The following is an 18,532-nucleotide window of genomic DNA, read 5'->3' as shown; positions in this document are numbered from 1 at the left end:
GTGATGCTTCCCCAGGTACTGTATGTTAATTTGAGGATTTGAGATTTCTGTAAATGTGACCCACTTGATCTGAATGTCCAAAACAATCTCATCGCTTAGCATCGGACGAATATTCCATCTTCATCAGAACAGTTAAAACTCAAACTCACCCATAGCTAGGTACCTAGGTAAGTAGGCACTACTAGGTATTCACCCTCATCTCTGATACAATATGGCTGAACTCCGTATTTCTCACGTTACATGTATGTTTCCGCCATGGAACCCCACTGTCCACTGTCCGCTCGATAATTTTTTTAATTTTTTTTTTGGCTTCATTACCTAGGTACCTAGTAGGTATCTACTGTCCACAAAGCGCTCTCCGGGGTCTAGTCTAGAATTTAGTCTAATGTTACACAACACGCTCGTTCGTCGCTCGCCTCCTTTCCTGTACTTTAGCATATGTATGATGTATGATCGACGGTAGCCGGTAGTTGGTAGATGGTAGATGGTTGGGTATAAATTAAAGCACTGCTATGTCATTGTCATACAATGCGTTTAGTAGTTAGTAGTTAGAGTGAGTATGTATGTATTAGGTATTTATAGAACAGAACGGAGTAGGTAAGTATCAAATGTATCATAATAATATATATATATATATCAAAAGAGCAAAAACGGAAACAGTTGATCGTGATGCGATGCATATATATTGTGGTTAATAGTTATGGATGCCATGATCATATAATTAATATTAAATTTTTAGGGTTAAGTAAGTCAAGGTCGAGGCTTAGCTTAGCTTAATTCCATCTACGGAGTTCGGAGTAAAAAGTGTTCTAGCTGTGTATCATAATATGTTGATCGATATCCACCAAAGACAGACCTTGGAATAGAGTTTTGATCGTTTCATTTATTCATTGCTTGTTTGGTTAGCGGGGCCCGGGGCGGAAGGGTCTCAGACTTGAGCCATTAATTCTTGTTTGGGTCCTGCGGCGAAGATATGTACTGTGTATATTTACCTAGCTATGTACATGGTATGTTGTATTGGATTGGATTGTACGGAGTATGTGCCAGTGATACCCACCACCCATATTTATCTTGCCGTGTGCAGGCTCATCGGTTAGCTTATTACTATATACTCTAAAACGGGTGCTAGTAAGTACCGGTGGTTTTAGGGCAGTGTGGTAAGCTTATGTACCGGGGAACTTTACTTTAGGTGCTGGTGTGTTCTATGCTAATGGTTCATTTATCAATATCTTCCTACAGTTTATAGTATTCGTATATATAGCATAAGATTTATATAACTACTAGCAAAACAATTTGTACTTTTGCGGTTATGTTGTTCTCTCTACCCTCAACCCACCTTCACCTCCTCCAAACCCAAAAACTAGACTTCTAACCCATCACCATCACTCCTTCCTGCCTTCGATAACTACAGTATCAAAGGCATAACTATATAATCCTCAAAAGCTCATCCTTCTGTATCCGAATGATGAAAACCAAAAGTGTAACAGAGTGATTAGACTGATGGGTCATGAGCAGACATCCGTGTTGAGTCTGAGGGGCCCTCAGGCATTTTTTTGCAATCTACACCAATGTACACCAATGTACACCAACCACATTGATGCCTGAGGCACCCAATCAGTAGTATGTGTCCCACGCCGCGCCCACAGATTGTTCGTCTTGAACATCGTGACACTTATTTCAGAAATAATATACTATAGATCAAGATATCAATTTTTGAGAATTTTCATTTTTTCATTTGCATTCGATAGAGAATATTGAATAGAATCTAATGATGCTATTGATAGGTTTTTCGGAAGATAAGTTGAAACTTCTATATTGATTTTACTTTCAAGGTTTGATTTTTGGTGAAAAGGAAAGTTACAAGTTCTTCATTTCATGATGGGAATGGAGTATTTTTCGAAAGTGTAATGTTATCACTTTGATATAGTAGATACTAACTGCTCATGATTATCATATGAATTCTGGTATAGAGGAATGAGGCGTAGATGAGGTAGAAATCGTTTTTGGATAGTATCATGAATGAAATATTGATATGTAGACGGCGTTATATTTATCAACGGCTTCAATGCCTGTCATCATGGCTGAAATGAGGCCGTACTCCGTATACTGCATCATCCTACCGCTCGTTTGGATATTCATATCTCCCTCCTTCATCCTCGGAGACGGTTCTCTGGTCAATTTACAAAGAAATCGTAATCTATAAAGTGGCTCACATATTTGCCTATCTAATTACCTACGTATACAAAGTAAGTAAACACAAAGACTAAAAAGGAATTTGCGGGTATATTTTCATATGATTCGATACTATCAATCAATATATATTAGGTATAATATTAAGGTTAATAGTGGTCCCTTCCTCGCTTTCCTCCGAAGATGTATCCGTAAATGGAATATTTCTTTCTCTCTGCGAAAGTCGGAAGTCGAAATTCGAGATGCCAAATTCTAAATTCCAAATTCCAATTCAGAATTAAGTTTTCTTTTCACTCAATTTTCCCCATCTCTTTTTCCTGCTTTCGTCTTCGTCCCATTCAATATTATATTTTCTTAGCGATATGCATTCCCCTTTTTGTTTCGTTCCTCTCTACCAATCAATCATCTTTCAGCTGATCGGGTCGGTATACTGGAAGCATACAGCAATAGTATCAGGAGAAGCAACAATCGACACACACAACCTTGTTACCATGAAAAATACGTACGATTCTTCAATTGTGTCTTCCTTTTCCAGACATACAATATTCAGCTCTGCCCATATTGGTATCTTCCCCTGCTCCGATCATTCATGCTGACCTAGGGATTTGGTAAAAGGAACCAACCTTGGAAGTCAATGATTATATTACTTTTTGAGGGCGTTACAGACCAGAGCACCCCGGCCACCAACATCAATGCCTTGAGCAGAAGATCTTGGGCGGGAGTCCGACAGTCGAAGAGCATTAACGGGGCAATGTCGCAAATAATTCACCAATTTCACCAATTTGATCGAAGAGTTAACAGGGTGAAGAGGGCTTTGATGTATCTTTTCATGGCTCTGTTCGAAGTGTGAACTTTCCTCTTGCGGATATAAGACTTGAGATGTTACAATTGTGGGTTTTTTTCTACTAAATCCAGGGATATTTCTTCCATGCATCACACATCAAATATCTCCACCAGGGAAAAGCAAAAAGAAAAGAAGAAGGGAAAAAAAGAGAAAAGAGGAAAGAGCCAAAAGCACAATGGCAAATGACAAATACGACGACAAAAGTATAGAAATCTAACATGGTAAAAAAGAGATCAAAGGGATCTTTAAAAAGCTTCTGTCATTCTTCCTCAGCCTTCTTCACCGGGGTTAAACAGCAGGGTCGATGTCGATAAGGCTCATCCATCCAGCATCCAGCATCCGACAACCAACATCCAACATCCCAAAACCTTCCAAGCATCAAATTTTTTACTACTCTATTTGTCATTTTACAGCCTTTGAGCTCCAAATTTCCGTGACTGTTACTGGTACACGATCATTTCATGCGTCATTTTAGTTCTTATGGCTTTTTAATGGGGATTAAATTGGATTAATCAATCAGTCAATCAATCAATCAATCAATGTGAAAATCTCGCACGACTTAAGTAAGTACTTAGTACGTACAGGAAAAAAGGGGAATTCCCAGCGGTCACCATCGGGGATTTATATATATCACCCTTGGATCTGTATGGATGATGGAGGATAGTGGGATAGTGTGGAGGCCAATGTTACAATGTTACCCTTAAATCACCATGAAGTAGGTACCTACTACCTACCTACTGTAAGGTCACTACCTAGTTATGCATTCGAGGAGTTGGGACCACCGTCTCCTGTCGCCTACACATGGCTTGCTTATTGATCAGTCATTATCCGAACCTCCCAATACCACTCTCTCCCGGCAAAAGTCCAAATTCAGCCTGCGCAACGCTGCCATGTCCAAGGTAAAGGAACCAATTTGGTAAATCAAAGCATTACTCTGCCATTTAATTCATCTCCGTTCTTCAATCTGTCATTGTCCTATCACACTTCACGTCAATCCTATTTTTATCCATCTAATCCCTGGGCATTAAAACAATTTCGTTATTATTCATGCTTCATACCCGGAAAGAGGTCGCAGCGCCGTGCAACATGGCCATACTTCTCCACACTTCGATAGGAACGAGGAGGTTTTTTAAGTTGGTTCGGGAACTAAAGTTCATCCAGGAGTTGAGATGGTTGGGTGAAGTGGGCCTAAATCCCTGCTGCCGGTTTCTTACCCTCGCCACAACCCATTTTCTTGTTTCAAAAGCTTCTATACTGCTTCCAGAGTTCTATGCCCTGAGGATGCCACATTCTTCCCATGCTTGCACATCTCCACTCTGCCTAGTTTCGATACCAAATCTTCTTGGCCGGTCTACTCATCACCCCCTTCCTTGTGTGCGAAGCTTCTTTCGATTGCCATGCCTCGAGCGTTACAAGCATCAGCTCGGGATCTTTTCACCTTGGAAGCCTAATTGGGAAGTCAGGCATAATCAAAATCCCATCTCCCCAGCAGAGAACGTTGCCAAAGGGTTTCCACCAGCATGCATCATTGACATTGCGCAACACGGAAGTGGTCTCGTTCGGTACAAATCGTTGGAACGCTTTGGTCATTTTAATTACTGCTACTGCCCTACGCCATTGCTGTCTATGCAAGCTCAACCTTAAAGATCAGACGACAGATAAATGCAGATGCTCCGCCCTCTCTCTTTAAAAATTTTCTTTCCTTTTACCTATTCGTCATACAGCGACCCTGACCTGTAGTGCCTTATTCCCACGAGAAATCGCCGAAAAGTTTTGGAAACATTTTGGGCAAACATTTTGTTTTGAGGTTAACGCATATTACCAAGGTATGCGTTACTCGGCTCTCACCTATATAACGGCATTATATAGATAAATTTTCGAAACGCGCACAGCCGCATCTGTTTTGTAAACAACAGGTCAGAAAACCACAACAAGCGTTCTGGAAACACAACGCGCTGCGGCAATACTTCAACATCTTTCAGAGTTACCCCTAGCGACCTGCGTGAGCAGTTCGCTGTGGAGGAATCCATGCATGTCTGGCTATTCACGCCACAATCATGGGCACGATCCTTATATCGATTATGCTGCTCAATCCGAAGAACATCCAGAGCGCGTTTACGGGTCGCATCACCTCGAGCTCCAACAAGTTGGTACGCCAGGTCTCGAATCTCTTCATCTTGGAGCGCATCATCAACAACAGCAGCAACAGCAACAGCACCACCATCAAGTATTGCTAGATCCACACAGCATGGCCCACCACCAATCGCCTCAATATGGCGGTGGGCAGCAAATGAGATATATAGGTGCACCAATGCAGCAAGCATCTAGTGTAGGGAAAAGACCGAGAGCTCATGATGAGTTGGGTATGGGGATGGGAGGAGTGTCGGGGGGCCACATGCATGGGCAGATGCAAGGCATGTCTTCACAAATGTCTCAGCAGCAAACGATGGGTGGTTATGGTGGTGGACCTCAAGCTTTTCATAGCCATGCATTGCCAAATCAAGGACCTCGAGGCGCAAAATTTCCTCGTCTTGGTGAAGCGCCAGAGTCGAGTATGATGTCGCAAGGTGCGCCTAGTGTAGTCGGCACTGCCGGAATGCCTATGCCTGCTGCAAGACCACGGGGTCCAAAGTTGAAGTTTACTCCAGAAGATGACCAGTTACTGGTGGATTTGAAGGAAAATAAATCTTTGACTTGGAAACAAATTGCCGAATTTTTTCCAGGGCGTTCTTCGGGGACATTACAGGTTCGGTATTGCACAAAGTTGAAGGCTAAGACTACTCAGTGGACTGACGAAACGGTAAGTTATTCATTGATTTAGGTTCTTTGGATGATTAGTAACTGATAAAAACTCACAGGTTCAAAAACTTCGAACAGCGGTCCATGATTACGAGCAAGAAAAATGGCGCATCGTGGCCCAAAAAGTCGGGACTGGATTCACATCTACGGCTTGTAAAGATAAATGGACTGAACTTGTGAGTTTCCCCAAAACAAATGCAAATGTGAAAAGTATTGGATAGGTTGGATCGAGTTGGTTGGGTTATATCCATGCGCACGGCGCAGCCTAAATGTTACATTTCTTTCATCACAAGTGATGCAGACACGGCAAGGCTAATCATTCGTCCATATATTAGATGCACCCCGATGATTCCGAATTACAATCACCAGAACCGGAAGACTTGCCTGAAGATGCTGAATATTAGCTTCACACGGACCGACTTTGGGCATCTTTATTTACCTCTCGCCTACCTATCAGCACAGACGCTGTGTTCAGAATATCAAACATGACGACTAAAAAGCCAAGTCGATTCAAATATCCATAATAGATTTTCATTTGTCGCACCACAGGCACAAACATACACAAACCCAATATACACACAATACATAAAGAAATACGAAAGCGAAAATACAAACTAATACCGGATTAAAGCGACTGGATCGTCTTTATCTTTACCTATTTTATGTTACTTATTTTTGGACTTGGATTGTTAGCTACAATCCTCTTTTCATATGTCATAGGAGGAAAGAAGGGGATAAGGATAGGAGATAGGAGGAAGGAAGAGAGAGTCTGATATACAGAGGGGTAAATTTCAAGATTCGAACATAAAATATACTATTCATGATGAAGGGGGAAGGGAGGAAAAGAAGGTGTAATTGTACTACAGGTGAAGGAAGAGTGAATGGAGGAAGAGAAGTGGGTAGTGGGAAGTGGGTAGTGAGTGGTGAGTGATATTCTACATGGCAACTGTTGGACATTGTTTTTAAACTTCATATACCCCTTTATTTTGATATGATGATGATGGACTTATGGTTTGGATGGAATTGTTGGATTTTATTGAGTTTTTGTTTTTTTAGTAGTTGATAGTTGATAGTTGGAATATATGCTTTTTAGTAGTATTGTGTTTTGATTTGATTTGGTTTGATTTCTTTTTTTCTTCTGTCTTTTTCTTGAGATTCCTGATGATAATAAAGAAAGTTGAGATAATAATAATAGTGATGGTGATATTAAGGAGCATTACTAAGATGATGAAGTAAAGTGAAGTAATAAAATAGAATGGAATAGATTAGTAAATACGGAAACGCGGGGAGGGGGGCGACCCGGGAGAGGGGGAGAGGGCGAGTAAGAAAAATTAAATATGAATATGAATATGTGTAAGGTATGAGTAATTAGGTATATAAGGTTAGATGATATGTATTTGGTGGTGTATTCTTTGTATAGAAGTTTTCTAATTGTTTGTTTGTTTTTTTTCTCTTTTTGGGAAGCGGTAGGATGGAATGGGTGGAATGGGGAAGTAGGTGATGCTTTACCTGATTTTGATGTATATAGGGATTAATTGTGGGGTTTGGAGTTTTTATTATAAGATCTTATTTATATATATAGAGAGAGAATTTTTGTTTATAGAGGATTTTGTTTTATTTATAATTATAATTGTTGGGTTTAAATGAGTTTGTAGTTGTGACGCCTCACACCTCCGGGTCACGTGGCATGCCCCGTTTGTATTTAATCATAGGAAAACTCTCTACTCTTGTTTTCCTTCTTCTTTTCTCCTTAGCTTAGTATTTTCTAATACAAGATACTTTACCCAGTATTCTTGAGTGTGACATAATACTAAGCTCATCTTACACTCTTTCCCGTACGCTGGGAAGTAAAAATAATTGCGTATAGACTACGAACCTACGAACTTACGAACCTACGAACCTACGAACCTACGAACCTACGAACCTACGAACCTACGAACCTACGAACCTACGAACCTACGAATCTACGAGCCCTGAAATTTACGTATCGATTAAATCGTAATTGATTATCACACTCGAATCCTGGACCGAAAGAAACAGACATAGAATTGATCTCGAAATGACAACTCAGAAATCCCCAACCCCTCACGAAGAACAGGAGGGGGAACACAACATTGTTCCCGATCTCCCTGAATCCGTCAGTCAAGGCAAAAGAAGAGAACGCAGACTCCTGAGTGCACTTGATGCAGTCGATCAGGGCCTCTTGCCAGATATGGCTGCAGAAGCCTATAATTTCTTGTTTGGAAGCGTTGCTGAAAACTTTGAACGATATCTCCCGGCGGACTTGCTATCCATTAGCAACGAGATAGCAAGGTGGTCCGACGAGGTATACATAGACCAACAACGTTATCAAAAGGAGATAGCCTCGATCAAAAGACAACGCGATCGTTTAGCTGCTCAGAACATAGAGATATCGCAGAGCCTTTTAGGAGCAGAACAGAACGAAGCTGAGTACGAAAATCGGATCACCAGCCTCGAGGCAGAGATCGTTGACCTTCGTAAAGCCCAGTCAACGGTGTCGCCCCAACCCGCCTTCAAGATCCCAGACCCTGAGTTCTTTGAGAGCTCCTCCACCGGCATTTCTTGGGAACAATGGAAAGATAAAATGATGAACAAGATTCGCGCTTCTGGAAACTCCGACCCCGTCGCACAATTGGCGTATGTACACAGTCGCCTGAAGGGACCTCCTGCTGAGCAGGTACGAGCTCGTTACCGTACTGATGCTTTGAACCCTTACACTAGCGTCGAAGAAGTCTTTGCTACTTTGGAAGATATCTACGGGGACCCCAACAAGAAACAGGACGCCCGACGCAAGTATAATGCTTTATACCAAAGAGATCGGCCGTTCCCTGAGTTCTATGCCGAGTTCCAATTGTATGCGTCAACTGCTGAAATCACCGACCAGGACCAATTACTGGAAGATCTGACCTACAAGTTGAGCAACGAACTCAACGATAAGATGATCACCTCCCATGCAACTACTTTGACTGAATATGTAAAGGACTGCCAAAAATTCGATTATCTTTTGCAGCAGCTAAAGCCTGCCAAATCGCATATGGGAACCCGCAAAGGCATTTACAGAGGGACCACTATCCCTTCCCCCTCTTCCATCCCCAAAATACAGATGAAGTTCGAAAACCCGGCTGTGCTCCCCGTCAACAAAACCCCTGTTAAGAATCGCCCGGTCTATGACGATCCTGCTCGGCAAGCGCTTAGTCGTGCTGGTGCCTGCTTCCGCTGCCATCTGCCAGGACATTTAGCCCGCGATTGTCCCAACAAGGTACAAGTGATCGATGTCGACGAATCGAATGAATCGGGAAAAGAAACCCCTTAAGGGAAGACTCCTCCTTAAGGGCTCTACAGATCGGGAAACTCGATATCGATCTATGTCAGAAGAAAAAGAGAAACTTTGAATTCCCATGTACTATAGAAAAAAACGGGATAACCATCTCTGCTTTCTTTTTACCTGACACTGGAGCAAGCGGTAAAATTTACGTGAATAAAAAACTCGCCTTTGATATCGCTGAAAGAACAAACCTCCCCCTCGAACCTATTAAACCTCGTATTGTCTATGGTTATAATCAACAAAAGGCTAATCCTATCACTCAACGTTTGAAAACAACCCTCACCATCGGTCATCGCAAGTTCCCTAATGTTTATCTATATGTTATAGAAGAATTAGCTTGTGATCTCATCATTGGAAGAGAGTGGTTAGCACAACAAAAGGTATTGTTGGACGTAGCCAGATCGAAGATCCTATGGCCCGGAGAACTCATGAATTCATTGGATAAGGAACCATCACGATCGATGAAAGGACCAACGCCCGAAGGAACTACACCTCATCGGATAGCATTGATCAATGCTATCGGATACCGAATGAACACCCGGAACCGGAAGAATCAATGCTTTACAGCCACAAGTTGGGAAATCGATCAGATCCTATACCAAAGGGAGCACTCTGTAGAAGATCGCCCAGAAGAACGGAACTGGAAACGCTGCAACGAACTATCCCTAAAGAATATCATGATCTCATTGATCTCTTCTCCAAGAAAAAGGCAAATGCTCTACCCCCTCATCGGAATAGCGACCATAAAATTAGATTGACACAACCCAACAACTTGACATTGTCTCCATTATATCGACAAACGACCCAGGAATTACAAGCTTTAAAGAAGTTCATCGATGAAAACTTGAATCGGGGATGGATCGCTCCTAGTAACGCTTCGTTTGCTGCACCTATCCTCTTCGTCAAAAAGGCTAATGGGGATCTGAGGTTATGTGTAGACTATCGGAAATTAAACGAAATCTCAGCTAAAGATGGCTATCCGCTTCCAAGGATTGACGAGATCCTCTCACAAATGTCCAAAGCCAAAATCTTCACGAAACTCGATCTACGCGCTGCCTTCAATGCTATTCGAATGCATCCCGATTCAGAGGAACTCACTGCGTTCCAAACTTGCTTTGGACAATTCAAATCGCTAGTTTTGCCTTTCGGATTGTCAGGAGGACCCGGGACTTATCAACGGTTCATCAATAATCTTTTGATGGAGAACCTGGGAAACTTCTGTACCGCGTACCTGGATGATATCATTATCTACTCTACAGATCCATCAGAACATACTGCCCAAGTCAGATGGGTATTAACCAAATTGAAAGAGGCCGGCCTGTCTGTGGACATCAAAAAATGCGATTTCTCGGTGTCACGAATCAAGTATTTGGGATTCTATGTATCGACAAAAGGCTTGGAAGTTGACCCTGAAAAGATCAAAGATATACTGACCTGGAAAAGGCCTACGACAGTCAAAGGAGTACGAGGTTTCCTAGGATTTTGTGGTTTCTATCGCAAATTTATCAAAAACTATGGACGAATCGCACGCCCTCTAGATAAGCTCACGCAGAAGGGACGAATCTTCGATTGGGATCCGGACTGCCAGAAAGCCTTCGAAACACTGCGACAAGCTGTAACAGAAGCTCCGGTCCTGCATTACTTTCATCCAGACCGCCTCACTAAGGTAGAGACGGACTCTTCCGACGGGGTGACAGGTGGCATTCTCTCCCAATTGGATCCGGCGACAAAGGAATGGCATCCGTTGGCGTTCTTCTCTAAGACTATGAATCCCGCAGAATGTAATTACGAGATCCATGATAAAGAAATGCTGGCTATCCTGCAAGCATTTCAGCAGTGGCGAGTGGAGCTCCAAAGCGTTGAAAATCCCGTCCAGGTCTATTCTGATCATCAATCTCTGGAGATCTTTATGCGAACTAAAAAGTTGACAGCACGCCAAGCACGATGGGCAGAATACCTTTCTCAATTCAACTTCCAATTGGAATATCGTACTGGAAAAGCAAATGGACAAGCTGACGCCCTAACCCGGCGCGACAGCGATATACAGAGCCAAAAAGAGCGGATGGAGGCCAATCGCCTCGGTACTCTCCTAAAGCCAACGATGCTCTCCCCCGAAGTGCGAGCAGAAGTATTAGCGCCTCTTGTGGAAGATATCGATCCTGGCCTAGGACAGATGCTACAGGTTTTGCAGGCTAATCGTACTGCAACAGAACTAGGAGAACAACGCACCTTGGCACGAACAGAAGCGAACGGGAAATGGACGTTGGTTGATGGCTTATTGCTTCGATCTGGTAAGCTAGTAGTACCAAACGCTATGGTTGTTGATAGACCATTACGAACACTCTTGATCAAAGAAGCTCATGAACAAGTTTCTATGGGACACCCTGGTATTCGTAAAACGACAGAACTATTGATACAACGGTATTATTGGAAAGGATTGCCTCAGGATGTTGAAAGATATATTCACAATTGTAGCATATGCCGACGTGCTCATATACCCCGTGACAAGACTCCCGGCTTGCTTCAACCGCTCCCTGTCCCTGAAAGACCCTGGCAGCATCTAACGATGGATTTCAAGAGCTTTCCGAAGTCAAAAAACGGTCACAATGCAATCCTGGTATTCATGTGTCGATTGAGCAAGAAATCGACAACCATTCCGTGCTTCCAAACTGCAGATGCTAGAGATCTCGCTCGAATGTTTTTAGAACGAATTTACTCTTATTACGGACCACCTGATAGTATCGTTTCAGATCGCGGCCCACAATTCGTGTCGGACTTTTGGATGGAGGTATGTTCGATCTTAGGTATCAAAATGAAGCTATCGACGGCAGATCACCCCCAAACAGACGGTCAAACAGAAAATATGAATCAATACATCGATCAACGCCTACGCCCCTTCGTAAATTTCTACCAAGACAACTGGGACGAGCTGATACCTATGATGGATTTCGCTCAAGCTACCTTGATACAAGAATCGATTGGACAAACCCCATTCTTCACGATTTTAGGTTTCGAACCCCGCACCAGCTTCGATTGGAAGGAAATACCCGCCAGAACACCAGCCGCCGCTAAGTGGAATCGAAGGGAGGCTCAAGCGTGGACCGAGCGTCTATATAACGCTTGGAAAATCGCTAGCTCTAATATGCTGGTCGCACAGGAACGTCAAAGAATGCAAGCTAATAAACGACGTCGCGAAGTTGATTTCGATGTCGGGGATATGGTATATGTAAGTACTAAGTCCTGGAGGACTAATCGGCCTAGTCGCAAACTTGGAGACCAGATGAGCGGCCCCTATAGGATCCTAGAGAGACGCGGAAACGCATTCAAGCTAGAATTGCCTGCAGAGATCAAAGTACACCCGTACTTTAATCCTGAGAAGCTCCGCAAAGCCGCAGAAGATCCTTTGCCTGGACAAGTTCACGCACCACCTATACCTGAAGAGATCGATGGCAACTTGGAATGGGAAGTCGAAAAAATACTTTCAGTCCGCAAAGTTTACGGACTGCTCCGCTACAGGGTTAAATGGCGTGGTTTCGATACCGACATCGATGAATACTCACCTACCGATCTTAAAAACTCACCGCTAGCACTAAAAGCTTTTCACAACGAGTACCCTGACTTACCCGGGCCACCGAAGAATCTTAATTACTGGTTAGAATGTGCATTGGAAGATAAGGTTCCGGAAGATCGATTGGACGACAACGAGGAGAACTAGACCCTGCTTCAGCGGAAACGTATGGCTCAAGCCTGAGGACAGTCTTGACGTTTGAGAAGGGGGGTAGTGTGACGCCTCACACCTCCGGGTCACGTGGCATGCCCCGTTTGTATTTAATCATAGGAAAACTCTCTACTCTTGTTTTCCTTCTTCTTTTCTCCTTAGCTTAGTATTTTCTAATACAAGATACTTTACCCAGTATTCTTGAGTGTGACAGTAGTTGGTATTAGAATTTAGAAATAATTATTTTGGTTTTCTATATTTATTTATATCTCTTTATGTGACGGAAATCCCTGCTTTCCTCCCACCCTTATTATATAAGAAACCTCAGGTACATTAACCATGTCCACACATGATACGATTACTCGAGATTAGTATGCGATTTAGGTGACCTGAGGATCAGATCCGGACAAGTACTAGGTATCAATGGTTATCGGTAAAGTAAGATCATTGGAGGAATAAATATGACTTCTTTTTGCCTAGCTATTGCGGCTAGGCTATTCATTTGTGTATATATAGAGTAGCTATCCCCATCTACAGGTGCTCTTCACCTGTAGATTCTAAGTTAAATACAATTGCTGGTCTATAAACACCCTTTTGGTCACACTTTATCTATAATCATGTCTATATTTGAAAGTTTATATGGGATGAGATTGATTGATTGGTTGGTTGGTTGGTTGGTTGGTTGGTTGGTTGGTTGGTTAGTTTTAGTCCTTATGGAGTAGGCTGTGGGTTGTGGGTTGTATATTGGAGGATGGGATGGGATGGGAAGGTTTTACTTGGTGGGAGGTTTGTGTGAATGTTTTGTAGGATATTAAAAACCAGAAATTGAAAAATTGAATATCTAGATTGATAGACGTGATCGAGGAGATTGGAGTAGGTAGATTAGATGTATTTAGTGAGTGGTATTTCTTATTTCTAATTTTTTATTTTTGCGCGGAGTACGGAGTAATGAATGTATAACATTTAGCGTCTAGGGTTTTTGTTTAGAATATAGTACTAGTAAGTGAATGTATTAAATATAGTATTATTGTCTAAAGTATAGTATTTTTGCATGAAATATAGTAGGTGTATTGTATATAGTGTTGTTGTTTGGTGTATAGTATATAATCTTAGTGCCTGCGGTACCTGCAGCTTTCTGAAACTGAAACACAAGCAGGCAGGCAGGCAGGGACGGAAATAGAAATGGAAATGAACATGGAAATGGAAATGGAAATGGAAACGGGAGGGGTGGGTGGCTGGGGTGTGTATGGTGCGTGGGGTGGAATGGGTGGGGGGAATATGTAAGCGGTGGTGTGGAGTGGAGTCGAGTGGATAGATGGATATATGGTAGGGTCAAGGTTAGGTATTAGAAGTAATAGGTAGATAGTGTTTTAGAATTTTTGAAATTTTGAATGAGAAGTTTAGATAGATGTGGAATTCTGGAGGGAAGATTGGAGGAGAGTATCGAGTGGGAGATTTCTGGAGCGGGAAATTGGGGATTGGGGATTTGGGAATTGGGGGCGCATGGGTTGGGTGGTTGTTCGGGTGGGATGATGTGGCTGGAGGATGTAGTTGTAGAGTTTGGAGAGAGGGAATTGTACTGTGATATGGAATATTATAAAAGTACTCCATAGTTTGTTTTGATAATCAGTAATTAGTTATAAAGGTGATCTTTAAAAGAAAAAGGGATCTTTAATGTAGTGAGTTTAGCAGTGTAATATTAGTGTTTTAGATTTTAGGTTTTAAATTATCAATTAAAGATTGATAGTAGAGTTTTAAAGAGATTGGATAAATTTAGAATATATATACACTAGATTATATTTATATTATAAACAGTACAATAAATGTCTTTATATTATAGAGTGAGTTATTTACTCGTTGTATATATTATAGATGATTTATTATACTTTATATAGTATGAATGAATATACATAAAAATTTGAAGAGAAGATTCTGTACAGAAAGAATAAAATCTATAATATAAATCCTAAGTATTTATTTTAAATTAGATCCTAATTAATATATTACTTTCTATTCAATCTGAGAGGTTTAAGGATAGTCTACTTTGCCTTTAGTGAGGTGGAGATAATTTGTTGGTATGTAAGACTTAATGTATACAATGTTGTGAGATTTAATATGTGATGATTTGTGGCTGTGAGTGATGGGTTTGATGTAAGTGGTTGTGGGTGAAAGTTTGTATGTAAAGGGTTTGGAGTGAGAGGGTTTGGAGTGAGAGGGTTTGGAGTGAGAGGGTTTGGAGTGAGAGGGTTTGGAGTGAGAGGGTTTGGAGTGAGAGGGTTTGGAGTGAGGGGTCCAGATGGTTAAAGATTTTGAATCGGTAATTTAGGCAGTTCTGTAAAGGAGGAGAGGAGATTACCGTATTAATCATCCAGTAGTATGATTGTAACCCGTCATATTCCTCTGCATTCACGATACCAATATCTAACCATCATGTTTTGATACATACATGTATGAAAGCAGCTTTCAGCTTAGCAAGTGTCTGAGGTTATAAAAAATGATAGTCGACTGCCGTTCTCAGGAGCCTAAACTGGTATGAAGGTAAATGTTGGTATCACTTCGCTGATACTATTCATATAGTACTATTATAGTGCTGTGTTTTATTCATTTATACTACCCACGCTATAAGAAATGAACTATTTATGTGAATGGAAAAGGAGCTAGAGTTCGCAGTTCTATTGCTCCTTTTGTGAGGTTGGTTACATGACGTTCCAATATTAAGATCTTATAATAATGCGATTTTGGATTTGTTTATAGGATGTGAAGATTCCAAGCATGAATGATTTGATAACGCAATAGCAATATGACAACTAAGAGTAGCGGATTACAGAGGTCAAACAGACATCCTGAGACCCAAGAAAGGAAACCTCTATGCCAATCTAGTGGTAATACCTCTAGCTATAGCAAGATAGATATATCCATACGAATCCGTGACACTGAAAAATATGTCCACGACATTTCTCACTTTTTTATCGGCCAAAGATCTCAATCGCGTCTTGCTCACAAGAAGTAATTCACGCTCATATTCTGCCATTGCCATAATGCACCAGACGCTCTACAATATTCAAACTCGGGCATATTAGCACTTTTGAGGTTCCTCTCTACTTTATCCGGTGTTGGCGATCCATAATCGTTGTACACTTGGCACATCACAGCAAGATGTTGAATCAGCTCGCAGAAAGATACCTGGTAAAGACTGTGGGAAACGTTTCATCTTTCTTGCTGATGCAATCCGGCACCGTAGCCAGTCCCAAGAATAAGGACAAAATGCATGGATTGTGGAAATACTGCGTAACCAATCCCAATAGGTTCTTGATGCCGAAACGTTACGGGCGTGTCATCATCGTGTCCCGAGAGCTAGGCGAAGCTTGCGTTGTCGCTTGAATGCGCGAGATATGCCAGCAGAAAGTTCTCCTAGCGTTTCCTATGGGCTAAAGTCGTATCGAAAGCATTTTTGACGGAAGGATCGCACAAAACGTGGGTTCTGAAGCGGAGGAGAATGGCTCGGACATCATCTGTGGAATCATCTGGTAAACCATCGACGGAGCTCGAGGGAGTGACGATGCCACAAGATACTGGAGGACTCTCGCGAGGAGACAAAAGTCATGTTCCAGAGTGGTCTTTGAAAACGAATCTCGAACTAACCATCATATCCCAAATCGGGCCCGTGTCAAGGAATATCCTTTTATTATTACAACTAGTCCATGTAAAAGGAGTGCACTCTAAATGCTTGTCTTCTGACAAGTAGGTATGTTTTGCCTGGAGAGTCATAGACTATATTGAGTTGCTCTAGTATCTCTAGAAGCACGGAGACCGGAATCTCGAACCAAACTTGAGTACAAGATCTGACATCCCACATCTCTGACTGATGCCCAAACTGTCTTGTGCTCCGAGTATGCGGATATAAATGTCTAGCGGCAACACAGAGTAGGAGAGGTTATTAGCAGTGTGATGGAATACAAAAGCCAACAGAGCGGCCATGGCGTTTAGAATGCCATCCACTTGCGAGGCGTAGAACTTTCAAAAGCCATTGAGCTTGGGCATCAATTATATGCTGGAAGGCTCATGGAAAGAGCCAATGTCTAACGTAACTCCGTCAACGTTTTTCGAGACTATAGACACCTACGCCGTATTATAGATAGACGTGGACATCGATCCAGAACCGCATGCTCAAGAAAAAGTATTGCCCAGGCTACCGACTAAAATTTAGCTTCCAGTACATAGCACCATTGGAGAAATCAAAGGGCATTCCTACACGATCGTGAAATGTTGAGCGAAAACCCCTGAATGTAGTGAACCACTTCTTCCTCGCCTGTGAAGTTTTGCAGAGGAAGGTAGCATATAGCTGAGGGTACAATCTCCAAAACTGACATCCTTTAACATACATATTCCTCTTATCATTCTTTTATGATTGCAATCAAGACTAAAAAGGGGACCAGTAAGATGAAAGGAAAATCATAAAACTTGAATGATATATTGAATGATATATTGAATGATATATTGAATGAGATGTATAGAATGAGCGCGATGGGCAACCGGGAAATCTAGTCCACATACTACTTGTTTTAGCCCGGAATCTGGAGATCGAGCATAATTAGTATGTTGGCTCCATACAACCGATCAACGAAAGACCATGGGCGAGGAAGGAGATGGGGAGGAAGACTTTTCCAATCATTCACCCACTCCTACTTGCCAGGCAATTCCAATATCATGTAGCTATTTGATGAAAAAAACAGGTGAACAAGAGGCCATGAGGCGAGAACTAAAGTCGTCCCCTCTGAGTTTCAAGAGTAATTAGACTCACTGAAACTGCGAGACACCTCTTTCGCAGCTGAGATCAGTAATAGTTTCTTGAGTAATGATGTTGGCGTAGACACCAACGTGAGGTATGCCTCTCCCGCATTAGCACGGTTTATATATTAGTGTTAATGGTGATCTGAAGTTATACGGAAAACTGCACATATTCATATTGTTTTCACTTTTTGGTGTTGTCTGAGATGAGTAAAATTCTCGATAATGATAGCATTCTTCTAGGGTAGCTCATTGAAATTCTGTTTGTTCTTCGGATAACCTTCAATGTTGTTTCTTTGGATTTCTGAACGACCTATGTGCTGTTCTGGTCTGGTCTCTCCTACCTACTAAGCAGTGATTTTTTGAGAGTTTAGTTCCCCGATTTAATCCTAGAGCACTTGTGTGCTGTAGCGCGAACTATACTCGACAGAATATATGGTGTGTGTGTGTATCAATAAGGAAACCTAATAATATGGAAGAATTAGCAAAGAGGCAGAGTAACTTGCACTAGAAAACTCAAAATAATTTGTGCTGCATGTCTGACCTTGGATGAAATTCATTGCTCATCGAGACTTAATTGTCGGAAGAGAACAAAACTAGGAGAGGGTGATCTGTCTTATCTGATGAGAAGAAGAGCACATGCTTTTCCCTGTCATGTCTTTAGATAGCAGATTAAAAGGTATAATGAGGTAAGAGTTCTTTGAAAAGAGTGCTTCTGATGGATTTTGCCTGGGGGTAGTTTAATACTAGTTTGTTGCATATCTGTATCCTCAAGTAATCGCACTACAGAAGGATCTCTGTAGGACTGAAAAGAAAGATAGAATAAAAGAATCTGTTTAACTATACA

At 41.8% G+C, this 18,532-nt stretch overlaps 4 protein-coding genes across 4 annotated transcripts; 2 read left to right on the top strand and 2 right to left on the bottom strand.

Moving 5' to 3' along the window:
• Nucleotides 1–2,599: 2,599 nt before the first annotated feature.
• On the bottom strand, nucleotides 2,600–3,124 carry SS1G_03206 (predicted protein; the record flags this gene model as incomplete). The annotated part of the gene is made up of 2 exons (XM_001595068.1): nucleotides 2,600–2,764; nucleotides 2,858–3,124. 2 exons carry the CDS (start codon nucleotides 3,122–3,124, stop codon nucleotides 2,600–2,602), a joined length of 432 nt encoding a protein of 143 aa, XP_001595118.1.
• A 1,942-nt stretch (nucleotides 3,125–5,066) lies between these two features.
• Nucleotides 5,067–6,237, top strand: SS1G_03205 (hypothetical protein; the record flags this gene model as incomplete). Its single annotated transcript, XM_001595067.1, has 3 exons — nucleotides 5,067–5,834; nucleotides 5,893–6,009; nucleotides 6,169–6,237. 3 exons carry the CDS (start codon nucleotides 5,067–5,069, stop codon nucleotides 6,235–6,237), a joined length of 954 nt encoding a protein of 317 aa, XP_001595117.1.
• Nucleotides 6,238–7,892: 1,655 nt separating this feature from the next.
• On the top strand, nucleotides 7,893–12,894 carry SS1G_03204 (hypothetical protein; the record flags this gene model as incomplete). Its single annotated transcript, XM_001595066.1, has 6 exons — nucleotides 7,893–8,491; nucleotides 8,576–8,828; nucleotides 9,197–9,543; nucleotides 9,684–11,967; nucleotides 12,377–12,405; nucleotides 12,441–12,894. 6 exons carry the CDS (start codon nucleotides 7,893–7,895, stop codon nucleotides 12,892–12,894), a joined length of 3,966 nt encoding a protein of 1,321 aa, XP_001595116.1.
• A 2,869-nt stretch (nucleotides 12,895–15,763) lies between these two features.
• Nucleotides 15,764–15,934, bottom strand: SS1G_03203 (predicted protein; the record flags this gene model as incomplete). The annotated part of the gene is made up of 1 exon (XM_001595065.1): nucleotides 15,764–15,934. The coding sequence occupies one exon, from the start codon at nucleotides 15,932–15,934 to the stop codon at nucleotides 15,764–15,766; it is 171 nt and encodes a 56-aa protein (XP_001595115.1).
• Between the last annotated feature and the right edge of the window lie 2,598 nt (nucleotides 15,935–18,532).

Source organism: Sclerotinia sclerotiorum, genomic scaffold, assembly GCF_000146945.2.
Source record: "Sclerotinia sclerotiorum 1980 UF-70 scaffold_4 genomic scaffold, whole genome shotgun sequence".
NCBI lineage: Eukaryota > Fungi > Ascomycota > Leotiomycetes > Helotiales > Sclerotiniaceae > Sclerotinia > Sclerotinia sclerotiorum.
This window is presented reverse-complemented; position numbering and strand designations above follow the sequence as displayed.